The 17382-nt window shown below is 48.1% G+C and overlaps 1 protein-coding gene across 1 annotated transcript; it reads right to left on the bottom strand.

Annotated features, from left to right (window-relative positions):
• Positions 1-2934: 2934 nt before the first annotated feature.
• On the bottom strand, positions 2935-17039 carry HAUS8 (HAUS augmin-like complex, subunit 8). Its single transcript, XM_006898321.1, has 8 exons — positions 16997-17039; positions 10726-10818; positions 10523-10617; positions 9379-9444; positions 9125-9283; positions 8049-8190; positions 4593-4734; positions 2935-3136 (listed from the first exon to the last, which is right to left on the bottom strand). The coding sequence occupies exons 1-8, from the start codon at positions 17037-17039 to the stop codon at positions 2935-2937; spliced, it is 942 nt and encodes a 313-aa protein (XP_006898383.1).
• Between the last annotated feature and the right edge of the window lie 343 nt (positions 17040-17382).

Raw genomic sequence — 17382 nt, 5'->3', positions numbered from 1 at the left:
CAAGCAGGGTTGTGTCATCCGCATAACGCAGATTGTTGATAAATCGTCCACCAATCCTGACCCCACATTTCTCCTCATAGAGCCCAGCCTCCCGGTTGATGTTGTTGATTTATCAACAACATGCAGGTGTTAAGTAACTACAAATCACAGTAGTCCATGGGTCAAGGCCACCTTTAAATTTTAGAATTCAGATGGCAGCAAGGGGACAGAAGGTAGGAGGAGTCTGACGGCACACTGCCACCTGAAGGGAAGCCTCTCAGTGATCCCTACACCACACAGGTATGAGGAACTAGGAATTATGAGAAGCACAGCGGGAGGGAAACGGGAGAGTGGGCAGAAGCAGTTACTGTTGAATCCAGTCCAGTTTCCTGGAACTGGATAGATGGCGTGGGGCTGTTCACCACAGGGCCGTACGGCTGTGACCTTCCAGAAGCAGACTGCCAGTCCAGGCCTGTCTCCTTGGATGCCTCTGGGTGGGTTTGTATGTCCAGGCCTTTGGTTAGTGACTACATGGTTATCCATCTGTAGCACGGCTTTCTTGTCTTATCCAGTCAGGAAAAATCTTGGCCACGTTGGGAATTCCTCTTGTCAGGGTTTCTCCATCGTTAACAACATGGACATATTTCAAATTTCTTTTTTAATTAATTTTAATGAAAATTTTAGAGACTTTGGATTTCCATTCATTCACTGTTGCACTTTTCTCCCTGCTCCCCCAGTACACTCTTCTCTTTGAAAAGAAATTCTTTCATTGTTTTACAATCCCTCCCCCCAAGTCCACTCCACTATGCAGCCTTCATTCTGGATTCCTGTCATGACAATACCTAACCACATATCCCTTTTAAACAGTTTTCTCCCTCATCTGTTTCAATGCAGTATACATTATTTATCCCCTCCTTCTCTGCCTTCCCTCAATCCTGATGTCAGGCCCATTTTACAAGTGGCACCATGCAATATTTGTCCTTTTGTGACTGAGATATTTAACTCAGCATAATGTCCTCCAGGGTCACCCATTTTGAATACTATTGCATGAGTTCCTTGTTTTTCAATGCTGTATAGTATTCCCCTGTGTGAATACACCACATTTTCTCTATCCATTCATTTATTGATGGGCACTTAGATTGTCTCCAACTCCTTGCTATTGTGAACAAAGCCACGATAAACACAGGCATGCATAGCAGCGTTGAAATTTTAATCGGAAGTAAGTCGCTATGGTGAGGGCCACCTTGTGTAATGTCTCTACTTAAGAGACACTGAAATGCAGAGAAGCTGTGCTAGAGCGCTTATGTATGTCCATCTGCAAGTGTGTTTGTGTGTCCTTGTGCATGAATATAGAGCATGTGCTTGTCTGTACACACCTGTCCACCAGTGTGTGCATGATCACATGCTTTTGGCATGCATAGGGTATGTGTATGGGGCTGTGGTGTGTAATACGTTACATGTTGGGCTGCTGAGAGGTCGGCTGTTCAAATCTACCAGCTGCTCCACAGGAGATGGATGAGGCAATCTGCTTCCCTTAACAGCCCTGGAAACCCAACAGAGGGTTCCAGGAGTCACACTCCTTGGAAGGCAGTAGGTTTTGAGTCCGTGTGTGTGTACACGTATGCATAAACAAAAGGTGAAAGCCTGCAGTGTGCAGTCCCCCAGTGCTTCAGTTGAGAGGGCACTCCTCACTCGAGGCTGCTTCTCAAGTGCAAACACTCCACTCCTAGTGCAGGACGGGACAGGGGGGTGTTGGCAGGTGTACGAAGACGGGGGAGACCAAGGAGCTGCTGACTGCCACAGGATGGACTCAACCCGACCCAGCCCAGGTGGCCCTGATGAGGAGCCTCGGTTCTCATGGACAGGGGATGGGAGGGCCATCAAGCTGACTCCTACAGGGTAGAGAATTGCCCCAGAGGGTTCCCAATCTTTATGAGAGCAGATTTTACCTAATCCTCCTGAAGAACAGCTCAAAATTCATAGCCATCAGGTCAGAATCAGCCCCAGCTGCCCTTCCCTGGGTTTCCGAGGCTGTAAATCACATGGGAGATCGCTCTCCCCTTAATCCTGTGAGTCACTGTGGGGTTCAAACTGCTAGAAAGCCATGGCCTTTGGGTCAGCAGTTCAACTCCCTACGGCTAACACCACAGAGCTACAGCTGCTGACCTTTTAGTCAGTAATCCTTCACCTACTGAGCCGCTGGAGTCCCTGTGCTCAGCCAGCTGTAAAGTTAGCAGTGGAAATGGAGAGGCTTTAAGAGCGAGAATCCAGATGACCAGGCTTCCCAGGAGGTGGAGGTCGACTCATCTCAGTCCCCAACCTTTGTACTAACCCTGACACCAGCTGTCCGCCCCACCACACTCTCCACCACCTGCTGGGTTAGAGAACTCACTGCAGTGGCCACAGCGAATTCACAGGCCATGCTCATAGGGGTGAATGGGTATGAACTTCAGACAGGACATTCCGAAGAGCCAGGGGCAAAAGTCAGAACATTCTTTGGGTAAGGTTCATTCTTTCTCTCTCTCACACACATACACACACACACACACAAACACACTCCAGCTGCTAGTATTTCTCGTGGGAGTGGAAATGGACAAGCAGATGACTTACCCTGTCAGTCTGTGGGAGGCCTTCTGCCTCCTTCACATCACACGAGGTGTTTCTAAGCATAAACTCACTATGGGGCACAGGTGCCCCCTCTTGTCTGTAAACCGAGGTTCAGGGCCCCCAGGGCAGATTGTCAGACAGCCTGCACCGCTATCTGTCCCCTGTATGGAGGAAGATCAATACTGCAATGGCAAAAAGTTTTATTTAAATACAAAACAGTGATACAAAAGCAGCTGTGAAGAGTGGATAAAGTGCTCAGAGTTTCCCGGACAGCTTCACAACTCTCCCGGGTGAGCGGAGAGGATGGTTTCTTCCCACCATCCCTGAGCCAGCCCTGTGAGCAGGGAGTCACGGTGCACACGGCTCCTTGCTGACCAGGAAGAGCCTGCTCTGAGGGTCTCTGCCACAGAGGTCCCTGCTGTCACCATCGCGGTGGAAGTACCACAGTCTCAGGGCCTCTAAGCCCTGGACCCCTTCCCAGACGTCCTGGTTAATTAAGGCTGCCTCCTTGCTTACTTCAGCGGAAAGGTCCAGCACCTGGGTGAAACTCCTGTGGACATAACAGGACCAGTGAGCACCAACACCTGCATTTCAAGAGCTCAGTGCCACCACAGTCCCTCTGCCACAAGAAGGGGTGCCCCGACGGGGGGAGGATTCATCCCCACCAAGTAGTCAAGTCACCTCACATGCATATGAAAGCTGGGCAGTGAAAAGAATGAACCACGGATGTGCTCAAACTGTGGTGTCAGCAAAGAGTAACAGAAGAATGAACACATCCGTTTTGGACAAAGAGAGCCAGAAATCCTTTAAGCCAGGATCACAGAATTGGACTCGCTTACTTTGGACACTCACTGTTGTTAGGTGCCATCGAGTCAAGTACGACTCAAAGTGACCTTATGAATATCAGGTCCATCGTGTGCCATCCTCACAATCTCTGACACATGAGAGCCCACTGCTGCACTCACCTTGTCAATCCATCTCATTGGGGGTCTTTCTCTCCTTCACTGACCCTCCATCTTTACAAACATGATGTCCATTTCCAAGGAACAGCCTCACCTCGTTACATGTCCAAAGTATAAAAGACGAAGCTTCGCCATCTTTGCTTCCAAGGAGCACTCCGGCTGCACCCTTCCAAGCCAAATCTATCTGTTCTTTGGCCAGTCCGTGGGATGTTCAACACTCTGCTCGAACATTACAGCTCAAAGGCATCATTAATTCTTCTGTCATCCTTATTTATTGTCCAGCTCTAGCTCTGATGCATAGAAGTGACTGAGAAGACCAGGGCCTTGATCAGGCACACCTTAGTCATCATTCTGACATCATGGCTCTTTAGCATTTTAGAAGACCAACTGCTCCTCATGTTTGGTAAAGTAGAGGGCGATCCTTGAGGAGATGGACTGACATGATAGAGGCTGCAGCGGGGAGTGGAGCCCACTCCAGTGATCATCACGAAGGAAGAGCTGGGCGGGCACTTCAATCTGTTATTGCTAAGATGGCTGAGATGGTGCCAACCTGACAGCAAACACCACCATCTAGTTACCCATTGCACAGTGTGTGTGTGTAGACCCGTGAAGGGGGGTGTGTGTGTGTGTAGAGACCCAGTCGGTGCAGGCGGTATGTGTAGAGATCCAGTGCGGTGTGCATGCACGCGTGCGCGAGTGTACAGACCCAGTGCAAGGGTGTGTGTGTGTGTGTGTGTGTGTAAGACCCAGTGCAGTGTGTATACCCGCCCGCGCGTGTTGTAGAGACCCAGTGCAGGGTGTGTGTGTGTAGAGAGAGACCCAGTGCAGGGTGTGTGTGGGTGTGTTCCCTGAGAACAGGAAAAGGCACTGGTTCAACAGGGAGATCCCGGGCCATGTACATCTGGAAGCCCCTGTACCAACCACCACTATCAGCACACTGGTTGGTCCTGCTCTGGCCTCAGGTGTCTGGAGGAGAGCGGCTTGTCCATCTGGAGGGGACTCACCCTAGAGCCCAGCCCAGCAAGGCTTACAGAAAGATCATACCTCTGGAGCTCCGAGTCCTTCTTTGAGATCACCTCTTTGAGTTCACTCAGGAAGTCCAGCGCTTTCACACTCTCCTCCAAGGGGATGGCCCCAAGGTCACCCAGCAGGAAGGGTGTGGTAGCCAGCTCCTTCTGCAGGTCATCTAGGGGAGGAGAGGACTGTGAGCAGTGGGTTCTGGGGCACCGGGCAGGGCAAGGCCTAAGGCTGTCATCGGTGCTTCTCAGGACTGCTGGCATATGGAGAGAAGAAACTCTCACATGAGCACCATGGGCGTCCCTTGTCTGAGAGGAGGTGGCTAAGCTCATGGGACAAGTGTGCCCCTACCCAAGGGCCATCAGGATGACCACACAGAATGCCGGGGGTGTGACCGTGGTGTCTGCCCAGGGCCCTCTCTGTCCAATCACATACAACTAACAAACAAGTCCCCTGTTTACACCCCATTTCTGGCATCCAGCACCCTGGGCAGAGGCACCTCAACTTCCTTGTGTACCCACCTGCTCCCAGTTCAGGAGCTTCTTCCTTCACCCCCAGCACCTGGCATGAGGGGTCAAGAGAAACGTGGGAGCCTGAGAGCCCTGACTGGTGTAAAGGTTAAGTATTCAATGAAGTTGGCTGCCTGTGTGAACCCTCCCAGAGGTGCCTGGGAACAAAGGCCTGGACATCTGCTTCTGAGACTCGGTCCCAGAAATCTGGGGAGCACAGTTCTCCCCTGACACCAACGAGGGGGCACCACAGTAGCCATTGGAAGCTGACTCCATGGCAACTGGTTTGTTCTGTGGCCGGCTCCTGAAAGGCCACAGCCTAACAGGGACACAGCTCCACTCCCCACCCCAGGTCAACATAGACCACACTGACTTCACAGCACCTAACATTGTGTGCAGTGTTACACGAGGAACACTGAAGCTGTTAGAAGCTGTTTGCAAAACTATGAGATTATCATCTCACCCCAGTCACAATAGCAAAATTTAACAGAACAGCAAGCAACAAATGCTGGTGAGGTTGTGGAGAAACTGAAACCCTTATTTGCTGTTAGTGGGAGTGTAAAATGGTGCAGCCACTGTGGAAGGCGGTATGGCGCTTTCTCAAAAAGCTGCAAATAGAAATACCATTTGACCCAGCAATTCCACTACTAGAAATATACCCCAAAGAGACCATAACTGACATCCAAGCAGATGTATGCACACCCATTTTTATCACGGCTTTGTTCACAATAGCAAGGAGTTGGAAACAACCTAAGTGCCCATCAACAAATGAATGGATAGAGAAGCTGTGGTATATTCACACAATGGAATACTACACAGCACTGAAAAACAAGGAACTCATGCAATACTATTCAAAATGGGTGACCCTGGAGGACATTATGCTGAGTGAAGTATCTAGTCACAAAAGGACAAATACTGCATAGTGCCACTGTTGTAAAACAGGACTGACATCAGGGTTGGGGGGAGACTGAGAAAGATGGGTTCAATAATGTACACTGCACTGAAACAGATGAGGGAGAAAACTGTTTAAAAGGAGTATGTGATTAGGTATTTTTGTCATGATGGGAGTCCAGAGTGAAGGCTGCATAGTGGAGTGGACCTGGGGGGAGGGATTGTAAAACAATGAAAGAATTTTTCTTTTATTTTTCCAAGAGGGGCGTGTACTAGGGGGGAGTTGGGAGGGGAGAAAATTGCAACAATGAATGAATGGAAATCCAAAGTCTCTGTAAATTTTCACTGAAATTAATAATAAAAAAAAAGCTGTTTACATCGAGGCTGCCAATGACATCAACAGTCTTTCACCTCCACTGACCATGGAGGGACCCGCTCAAGGCCTGCTCACGGTGGATGGTAGATGGCCAGAGCATCTTCACAGCTGAAGGTCACAAGTGAGACACCAGGGGCAGCCCCACACACTCAAGGTTCACCCCTAACACTACCACTCACTCAGGACATGACCCTGGACAGACCATAGCCTTGGCGTGCCCAGCATCTGCCCTATTCAGACCTGAGTTCATTCATGCCAACAGCATGGTGACAGATGTGTTGCCTGTCACACACAGGAAACCCTGACACGCAGAGGTCTGTCAGTAAGTCAGAGTCACCATCTACCCCCTCCCCCCCCCGGGTTTGGGGTCCGCATTGGTTTCTGAGCCGTGAATATTTACAGGAGAGGCCCATCTTTCTCCGTGGGGCAGCTGCCAACTGCAAACCACTGACCTTTTCATTACACATTATACTTGTTTGCTGTTGATTCGGAACTGACCAATAGCTGTGGGTTTTCAGAGGCAATAAATTGCAAGGGAGGAGACTGTCTGTCCTATTCCCGTGGGGCAAACAATGGATTCAAACTGTGCCTTTGGGATTGACTGCTGTGCAGCTTCTTACCTACAGGCCACCCGGGCTCCCACACACTACACTACCCGGCTCGGCCATTCTGCTCCTTGGAGGGGCCCCAAAGGACCCAAAAGTAGGGACTTTAACAGACTTGTTCATCAGTGTTCACAGTAACACGGTCCACAAGAGGTAAAAGGCTGATACAGCCCAAGTCAACAGAAAATGGAGAAATACCGTGTGCTCTGTCCACACAGTGGACGATACTCAGTCAGGAGAAGGAACGAAGTCCTGCCCAGCATGTGCTACAGCGTGGAAGCACCTCGGATACTGAGCTGGAGATGCCACACACAGATACACACACAAAATATTATGATCCCACTTCCACGAACAATCTAGAATAGGCAAGTGTAAGGTTCCTGGGCGGTGCAACCAGTTCACATTCAGCTACCTGTGAGAAAGGTCAGAAGTTTGAATCCAGCCAAGGTCACCAAGGAAGAAAGGCACGTGAACTACGCCCATAACATTACAGCCCAGAAAACCTTATGGACCATTTGTCTTCATGATTAGGGGTAACTCGGGGTCAGGGAAGGGGAAGGTCTTAAGGGACACAGAAAAACCTGGAAATGAAAAATGGTTAATTCAACAATTACCAACCCTGAATTGTACATGTGAAATGGTAGGTGCTTTGTAAACTGGTCACCCTGAACCTACAAAGGGGTTTCCTTCCAATGGCTCCATCAGAAGTTAATTCTGACATAAGTTAAAGACCTCAGTTTTCTTTAAATTTTTATTAGGCCTTTCTATTATATTTCTTTATAATACTGAACACCTATGAATGAATATCTCAAAATAATCAGCAAATTACGTAAACTATAAATTATATTAATTAACATTAATTGATGTTATGGCAAAACCACTTGCATGCCGTATGTATTACTAACAATTGTTGTTGTTTGTTGTTTAATGCCGTCAAGTTGTAGACAACTCATAGCGACCCTATGAACGAACAGCCTGAACACTGTTAAAAAACCCCAGAAAGTGGTGAAATTCGGTGGGTTATAACTCAAATAGAGCGGGCTTCCCACGATCATTTAGTTTGGCCACAGTGACAAGCGTGGGCCTGGGGGCCATCTCTTACCCAGGAATTGCTGGCTGCTGCCCTCCATGTGGATGGCTGTGACGGGCAGCTCGTGCCGAGTGGAGTCCAGGGCTGTCGCGAAGGTCTTGTACTGCTCCTTGAAGCGTTCAGCCACCGCCACGAAGGGACTGAGCAGCTCAGCCTGCAGCAGGAGAGGGGGGCTGAGGCAGTGAGGCCCCCAGCACCAATGACGACTCTGCCCCATCCTCAGGGGTCTGTGCCCCAGCTGGCCCTTCCCTCTCTCCCTTCCACTCACCTGAGACACCAGCCAGCATTATGGTGGCTGAGACCTGCTTACTCTGAAGACGCAGCTGAGGTCTAGCATGTTCTCGAAGTGGGACACTGGCCCAGCTGTGTGCCCAGCTGGTCCCTCTTGTATTAAAAGCAGCAGTTTAAATGACTGCCTGTTACGGGGTCCCAATTTCCCTTCCCACAGGCAAGCTGTCCTGTCACTCATGGGAATTTGAAACCTTGTCTTTGATGAAGACCCTAGGCAGGGCCAAAGGTGAAAATGCTTAGCTGCTAAAAGGCTGGAGGTTTGAGCCTGCTCAGAAGTGCCTTGGAAGAAAGGCCTGGCAATTTGTACCTGAAAAATCAGCCACCGAAAACCCTACGGAGTAGTTCTATTCTGTTACACAAGAAGTTGCCATGAGCTGCCCTGCTGGCAACTAGTTCAAATACAGGAGAAGCTGGACACAGGTGGGGGCTGTGAGGCTCTTGCACTGGTTGGTGAGGGGAGGCTCCCAGGTATATGCTGAGCACTTAACTCTGCGCACCACCCAGAGACTCAACATCTACGTATCCACATGTTTATCTACAGCTACCACATGGAGCAATAATCCACACACCTATCATCTATCACCCACTACACATGTCAATCACCTATCCACCTGCCTACCGTCCATCTGCCTCTCACTGATTCTGGCTTCTCTAGACCCCCTAAGACACATAAGTAACATCAGGACCAGCACAGGACAGGGAACGTGGAAGGCACCCTCCTCGAACAGCATCCTCACCAAGTGCCCACCCTGGGAGACAGCATAGCCAGGCTTCCCACTGGCGCTGCCCACACTGACCTGCACGTCCACCAAGCCCAGCAGCTCCTTCGTCCTCTGCCCGAGCAGCCGTCTGCGCCGAAGCTCTTGCACCTTCTTCTGGAGCGTCTCCTGCTCTCGGCACATGGCCAACAGTTTGCTTTCTGCCTTCTCCTCCAGCAAGGCGAGGCTCTTCTCCATCTGTGAAACGCATGGCCAGTGCCTGGGTAAGGGGACGTGGCTGCCAGCTGTCCCGTCTCCTCCCCAGCCCCACCCACACACGCCGCCACTCCCACCTTGATGGTCAGCAGTGTGAAGAGCAAAGTCTGTGACTCCATCATGTCCATAGATTCGGATAAATCCTTGAAAACAGAGACTCTCAGTCCTCAGTGAGTTGGTGTGAATCTAGCTTTACTCTGCTCCCCAGTCAGCCCTCTGACCTGCACCCACTTTCCTCAATTCAGACTCAGTCATTCCCCACTGCCCACGGCCCCTACATCCTCAGTCTTTTCTGATGTCTTCTCAGAGGAGTGGCTTGGCTTTCCCTCTGCATCAGGCAGGTGAAGAGGTGGCAGGGGCCAGCTGGCAGCACCAGCAAACTGGTGCTGAAGCCACCACAGCCCTGCCCTCCCAGGGCCAGCGCCGCTCACCCCAGTGACAGCAAAGCTGACCTGCTGGGCACAGGGGCCAGCCCGGCACCTCACTTGGGACGAGACGGGCCTATGCAAAGCCTCAACTTCCTCAATTCTGGGCTTGACTCTAAAGCCCTCTGGGTGGTGCAGATGGCTTACACTCAGCTACAGGCTGGTAGTCAAAACCAGTGATACTGTGGAAGAAAGGCCTGGCAACCTGCTTCTGTAAAGATTACAACCAAGAAAAGGCTGCAGGGCGGTTCTACTCCGCAGCACAGGGCCATCAACAACAGGCTCTGTTCTGCATCTACTATTGTGCGGTGCTCGGGAGAATGTACACGTCAAGACTGACCTGGGAGCACTGTGCTCTGCTGCCCTAAAAGGACTGGCCATCGCACATGTCCTCGCAGATCCAGAGTCTCGGAAGGCAGGGAGCAATCAGAGGTAGCCAGCTAATGAGCAACTTCCCTTTATTCAGACACTTTTTAGCTTCCTTCAGCCCACGGAGACCACATGCACAATGGAACAAAACCCTGCTTGGTTTGATTCAGCTCCCTGGTCAGTTAAAGATAGCCTGGTGGGACCCCAAGCATTTTCAGCATTCCACGGCCAGGCCTATCTTCCTGCCCTGTCTTAAACTTGAAGCTCTGCTAAAACTTGTTCAGCAACACAAAAGCCTCCAGGAACAGGTGCTGAGGGGTTGTACACGTGGTGTACCAGCTGGGAATTGAACCCAGTTCTCCCACACGGGAGGCAAGACTTCCACCACTGAACCAAAGGAAACCACTGTTTCATTCCAGGCACTTACTTGGCTCTTTTTCCGTGCAGAAGAAAATGAGTTTGAATCATTCCTTTGTCCCATTGTTCTTTCTAACTGTGGAGTCTTTTTCACCACACTTTTATCTGAGGCAAACGAAAGCGTTTCAACAGCAAGAAGAACAGACTCTATGAGCAGTGGGAGCTTCGTCCCAGGGCCCAGCTTGGAAGAGGAAGGGCAAGGCTCTGACTTACCATTGATGGCAGAGAGATCCAGGTCCGGTGGGGCCGCCCCGTGCCCTTCCAGTAAGGTGGACTGCAGGTCGCCCTTGGCCAGCACACTCAGTTCTGTGGATGGAGCAAGCAAGGGCTCCCATGAGCCAGCACAGCCAGGTCACAACAGACTTCACAGATAGCCGAGGAGCACTGTTTTCTTCTGGCTTTTAGTGTTGTGAAAAAAGTTGCTAGTCCTCCCCACGTGTCCGTCAACCACAACAGACTACTCTGTCTCCCTGTGCCACGCTCTGCACACACACAAACGCCAGCAGGACCCTCTCGTTACTCTGAGTTTCCTCCTGAAGGTTTGAGGAATGTCCAACGATTTTCAAACACACACACTCACTCTCTCACTTCTTTCCAAGAATTCAACTTGTTGCTAGTAATGTTGTTGCTGATTGCCTAGCATGACTTACAGCGACCCTATGAACAAAAGGCCTGAAGCTCCTCTTTAACTATCAACATTTATCAAAGTTCATAGAGTTTCCAGAAGCATGTTGTTTAGGAAGTGGATGCCACTCCTGCTTCCAAGTATTAGGGACTGGAAAAAAAAAAACGATGGTCTTCTATGGATTACATTATACCTCAACGTAAATAAAAATCCTCAGAAGTGGACCAGTGAACATCATGATAAACAAAGTCAATACTGAAGATGTCAAGTATTCCATTTCACTTGGCTCCAAAATCAACATCAAGCAGTCAAATTAATTGGGTTAATTAACTCTATATTTGAGTTAAGAGAGTTAATTAACTGGGTTAATGGGCTGTCAAGGATCTCTTGAAAGCATGTATTAAAAAGCAGGGATGTAAATTTCAAGACTAAGGTGTGCCTGACCCAAGCCACCGTTTTGTGTGCTGCTGAGCTGGAACCGATGCTCGGCTGACCCTCCAGTAGGTTTCCAGAGGCGGTAAACACACAGAAGACTGCCCATCCTCCCGCAGAGCAGCTGGTGGATTCAAACTGTGTGTCTCTGGGCCGTCAGTACAGCTTCTTACCACTAGGCCACTAAAGCTCCCCAGTATTTTCAATTTCAATCTTCATGTGAATATTGGACAATGAATCAGAACGATTGAAGGAAAACTAATGCTTCTGATCATGATTTAAAGTGGTGCTGAAGATGAGTCTGGAATATCCTAAAAGAACAAATAAGTGCCTCTGAAGAAATACAGCCAGCATGCTCCTAGGAAGTAAGGATGGCCAGGCTAGTCTCACCTGAGCACATTATCGGGAGGAGCCCGTCCCTGGAGAAGAGCATCCGCTTTAGATGGGAGGGGGTCACTGAAAGGAAGGAGGACCCTGGAGGAGACAGGCGGGCACAGTGACTACAACACCGGGCTTGCGCACAGCAGTGACTGTGAGGAGGGTGCAGGCCTGGCAGGGCCGTGTTCTGTTTACATGGGGCCCCCCGTAGTCAGGGCCGACCCGACAGACCAAACAACACAGGCTGCACTGCGTCCCTAAACAAGGTTTGCTGCAGCTCTCATAGCTGGACCTGTGAGTGTGACTTTGGAGAAACAGAATTTTGTGATTTTTTTCCCTTAAATCAGTGAGGTTGTACCAGGGTACCACGGATTCGACCTTTCTGAGGTGCATCATAAAACAGAAAGTCAGGCAGGGAATAGGGTCACGCACAGTGGGAAGACAGATGTGAAGGGCTGCTGACAGAAGACCCGGGATATGAAAACAGAAAAATCAGGATGACTCTCCCTCTCGAGTTTATGGGAGGGCCTCGGCCCTGCCAACACCCAGGGGCCTAGAACTATGAGAAGGTAAATCTCTGTCCGCTCCCCCTTGAGTCTACAGTAGGGCCACGAGCCCTTCCAACAACCTGGAGTTTGGGCCCTAGAACTATAGGAAGTTAAATCTCTGTCTGCTCTGCCTTGAGTCTACGGGAGGGCCATGGCCCTGCCAACAGCTGGAGCTCAGGCCCTCAGAACTGTGAGAAGTAAAATCTGTCTGTTCTCTGAAGCCACACACTCATGGAATTCGGCTCCAGCAGCCCCCGGGTATGAAGTCTGGTGAGGTACACGCACGTTACATTTTTCAAACTTTGGAATGAATGGTAATTTGTTGAGAGCAGCCACTTCCAGGCAAGGTGGTGGGTGACTCGGTGCCACATTTCTCTGCAATGGTGAGACGGCTAACCAGCACGTGCACGGCAGCTCCGGGAAGAGTCCAGTGTTCCCGCAGCCCCACGACGGGACTCCAACAAGGAGTCAATCGGAACCATCGTGACATCCTTTCAATTACGGCCTCTTAACTTAACCATGGCACTGCTGCCCCTTGGGTAGGGTCACTCCCTCACCGGATCCTCCCCAAAATGGAAGGACAGAATTTCAACTTGAAGAACTTGAAGACAAAACTGACCTCCATGTTTATCACTATTGTGGACTGTTTCCCAAATCAGATGCTATAAATCCTAACCTCCGAGTGGCATACATTGAGTTACATGGTGGGTTATTAAGTGAGAGGTTGGTTGTTCAAATCTACCAGTCACCCCACAGAAGAAAACACAGTATTCTGCTCCTGGTTAAGATCTACACCTTTGAAAATGTGATAGTCACAAGTGAGTGGGTTAGGCAGTGGGATGCCTGTGGTTCCATCTCACATGGGAATGGGCTGAATTTATGGACGAGGTCTGATTAGTAAACCAATCTCTTTTTTAAAAAAATTTTATTTTTTTATTTGTGTGTGTGTGTGTACCATCAAACTGCATCTGACTGGTACAGGAGGAGAGTGCTCCTCCTTCTCCAGCAGAGCATCTGGTGGGTTCGAACCACGCACCTCTGGGATTATAGTGCAGCTTCTTGCCACTAGGCCACCAGAGCTCGCCTTGAACCAATTTCTTTTGAGATCTAGAAGGAGATTAACAGGCAAGCAGACAAAGATGAGGAAAGCAGATGCCAGGACACATGGAGCCCTCCTAGGAGCAAGGAAGCAGAGAGGGGAGAGGCAAGGAACCTCCTCCAGCCCCGGCAGAAAAAGCAAGCCTTGTCCTACGGCCAGCACCCTGAACTCTGACTTGGAGAAGCTCAATCAGTATCAGCAGTAAAACCAGGGCAGGGGCTAACTCTGGAATAGAACATCAATTACATATGGACAAGCTCAAAGTGAAGCTGAAGAAAATTAAAACAAGTCCACAAAAACCAAAATACAAACTTGCATCTACCCCACCTGAATTTAAAAATCCTCTCAAGAAGAGGTTTGAGGCATTAACACTAATGGTTGAAGACCAGAGGAGTTGTGAGATGACCTCAAGGATAGCATTCATAAAGAGAGCAAAAGGGCATTACAAAGAGGAGAAAGAGAAGACCAAATGGATGTCAGAAGAGACTCTGAAAACTGCACTAGAGTGTTAAGAGGCTAAAACAAAGCGAAGAGATGCTGAAGTAAAAGAGACGAGAAGAAGGTTTCAAAGGGCAGCTTGAGAAGACAAAGGATAGTTATTATTATGGAATCAAGAAAGGGGTCCATTAGGGATGTATTTTGTCTTCATACCTTTTCATCTGTATATAGAACAGATCATCCGAGACGCTGGGCTGTACAAGGAGTGTGGCATCAGGATGGGTGGAAGAATCATCAACAATATGTGTTATGAAACTGAAGAGGACATGAAGCGCTTGCTGCAGAAGGTCAAGGACTGCAATCTTCAATATGGATTGAAGCTCAATATCAAGAAAACAAAGATTCTCACCACTGGGCCAATTGGTAGCATCAGTATGGATGGTGAAGAGATTGAGATAGTTAACGGTTTTAATTTACTTGGTTCCACAGTCAACACTCTTGGTAACAGCAGCCAGGAAATCAGAAGACAAATTGCATTGGGAAAGTCAGCTGTGAGGGACCTCTCAAGAGTACTAAAGAGCAATGACGTCAGGCTGAAGACTAAGGTGTGCCTGAACCAGGCTATAGTCTTTGCAATTATGTACTATGCATCAGAGAGTTGGATAGTGACTAGGGATGATAGAAAGACAATTGATGCCTTTGAGCTGTGGTGCTGGAGAAGAGTGTTGAATATACCATGGAAAACAAACTGATTTATCCTGGATAGGGTTAAACTGGGATGCTCCTTGGAGTCAAGGATTCTGAAGCTTCATCTGACATACTTTGGGCATGCTGTAAGGAGAGACTAGTCCTTGGAGAGGGACATCATGTTTGGGAGAATGGAGGGACGGCACAGGAGAGGAAGACCCTTGATGAGATGGATCGATTCTGTGACTGGAGTGGTGGGAATGAGTGTGTTTGAGACAGCGAGGTTGGCACAGGATAGAACGGCGTTTAGGGCTCTTGCACATAGGGTCTCTATGAGTTGCAAGCAACTCGATGGCACATAACAACAACAACAACAATGTGCAAAGAGCTGGAGGGGGAAAATAAGAAAAGTATTTGTTCGGCATTTCTCAAGCTCAAAGAACTGCAAAAAAGAAATTCATGCCTCGAGCTGCAATACTGAGAGATAATGTAGGCAAAATCTTGACTAATCCATGAAGCATCAAAAAATATGAAGGGAATACAGAATCACTATAACAAAAAGAAATGGTTGAACTGACATTGAATTATTTCAGGAGGTAAGCGATGAACAAGAGCCAATGGTCACAAAGCCAGAAGTTCAAGCTACACTAAAGGTGTAAAATTTAGACAAAAAATTGGGCCCAAGGAATCAACAGGATATCAACTGATGTATTTCAACTAACAGATACATCCCTGGACGTGCTCAAAATGTGGAAATTATAAAACAGTTTCACTGATATCAGTATCACGTGCAAGCAAAATATTGCTAAAGATCATTTAAAAATGGTTAGAAAAGTACATTTAGGGAGAACTGCCAAAAAAGGCAGTGGGGTTTGAAAGAGTCTGTGGCACCAGGGATATCATTGCTGATGTCAGCTGGATCTTGGTTGAAAGCAGAGAGTATCAGAAGAATATCTATCTGTGAACTAATTAATGACTATGCAAAAGCATTTGGCTACATGGATCATAATAAACTATGGCTAACTCTGGTATATTCACACAATGGAACACTACACTGCATTGAAAAACAAGGAACTTATGCAATATTATTCAAAATGGGTGACCTTGGAGGTCATTATGGTGAGTGAAGTATCTCAGTCACAAAAGGACAAATATTGCTTGGTGCCACTATCATAGAACGGGACTGACATCACAGTTGGAGTGAGACTGAGAAAAACTGGATAAATTATGTATATGCATTGAAACAGATGAGGGAGAGAACTATTTGAAAGCGATATATGATTGGGTACTATGGTTATGACAAGAGTCCAGAATGAAGGTTGCATAGTAGAGTGTACTAGGGGTGGGGGGTGAGGGGAGGATTCTATACCAATGAAATAATTTTTCTTTTACTTTTCAAAGAGTAGAGTGTACTGGGGGAGGGCTGGGCAGGGAGAAAAATGCAACAGTGAATGTATGGAAATCCAAAATCTCTGTAAACGTTAATTAAAATGAATTTAAAACAAACAAACAAACAAACAAACAAACAAACAAACAAACAAACAAACAAACTGTGGCTAACATTGAGAATAAGAATCCCAGAACACTTACTTGTGCTAGTGCAAACCCTAGACCCAGATCTGTTGTCTAGGTCTAAGAAGCTGTTGTGTGAACAGAACAGGGGAACACTGCATGGTTTTAAATCAAAACTAGTGAGCATCAGGCTGTATTCTTTCTCCATATCTATTACATTTGTATGCTGTGCAAAGCATTTTAGAAGGTGAACTTTATGAAGAAGAGTGTGTCATCAGGATTGGAGAAAGGCTCATCAATAACCTGGTTATGCAGATGATATAACCTTGCTTGCTGAAAAGTGAGGACAACTTGAAGTGCTTGCTGTAGAAGATAAAAGACTACATACAGCTTTATCACTTACATCTCAATATCAAGACCATGAAAATTCTTATCACTGGGCCAACAGGTAACATCATTACAGACCAGGAGAAAAGATTGACACTGTCAACAATTTTTTATAACTTGGATTCACAATCAACACCCTTGGTACCAGCAATTGAGATCAGGAGATGTACTGCATTGGGGGGGTGTGCTGCCAAGGACCTCTCCAAGGTACTGAGGAGCAAAGATGCCAGTTTAAAAGAGTAACGTGTACCTGATGCAGGCCATGGTCTTTTCAATCAAATCTGATTTGCATTTGAGCTGACAATGAATAAAGACAACAGAAAAATACCATCATAAACTATTTCACACCCTCCCTCAATCCTTACACACCCAAGGGGCTTCTGTTTTTCTGGAGCTGGCTGGTCCTTCCACCTTCTGGCATTCTCCCAACAGTTTTTAAAGCATCTGTGGCTGGAACCTGTTACAGGAACACAAAGAATCAGAGAACAAGACACCATTCTATCTTGGGAAAGGCCTCACTGCTTCAATTATGGCTAATCAAAGTTGATGTGTACAATCTTTCCTATTCTCAGCTTAGGGCTGAGGGTTCTTGAGATCTGGCTTAAAGAAAAGGGTTTCTTTGCATGAACGCTTGGATCCATGTTGTCATCTGGGGGGAGAGGGTGAAAATCTCCCACCAGGCCAAACCCATATGCGCAGCAGGTTTCCAAGGTGAAGAGCCTCTGGCAAGTTGGAACAATGTAGGTCAGGGAAGAAAGATGTGA

Source organism: Elephantulus edwardii, unplaced genomic scaffold, assembly GCF_000299155.1.
Source record: "Elephantulus edwardii isolate Elephantulus edwardi_28Jun2011 unplaced genomic scaffold, EleEdw1.0 scaffold00226, whole genome shotgun sequence".
Classification (NCBI taxonomy): Eukaryota; Metazoa; Chordata; class Mammalia; order Macroscelidea; family Macroscelididae; genus Elephantulus; species Elephantulus edwardii.
The sequence above is the reverse complement of the archived record's forward strand: the minus strand, read 5'-3'. Positions and strand labels throughout refer to the sequence as shown.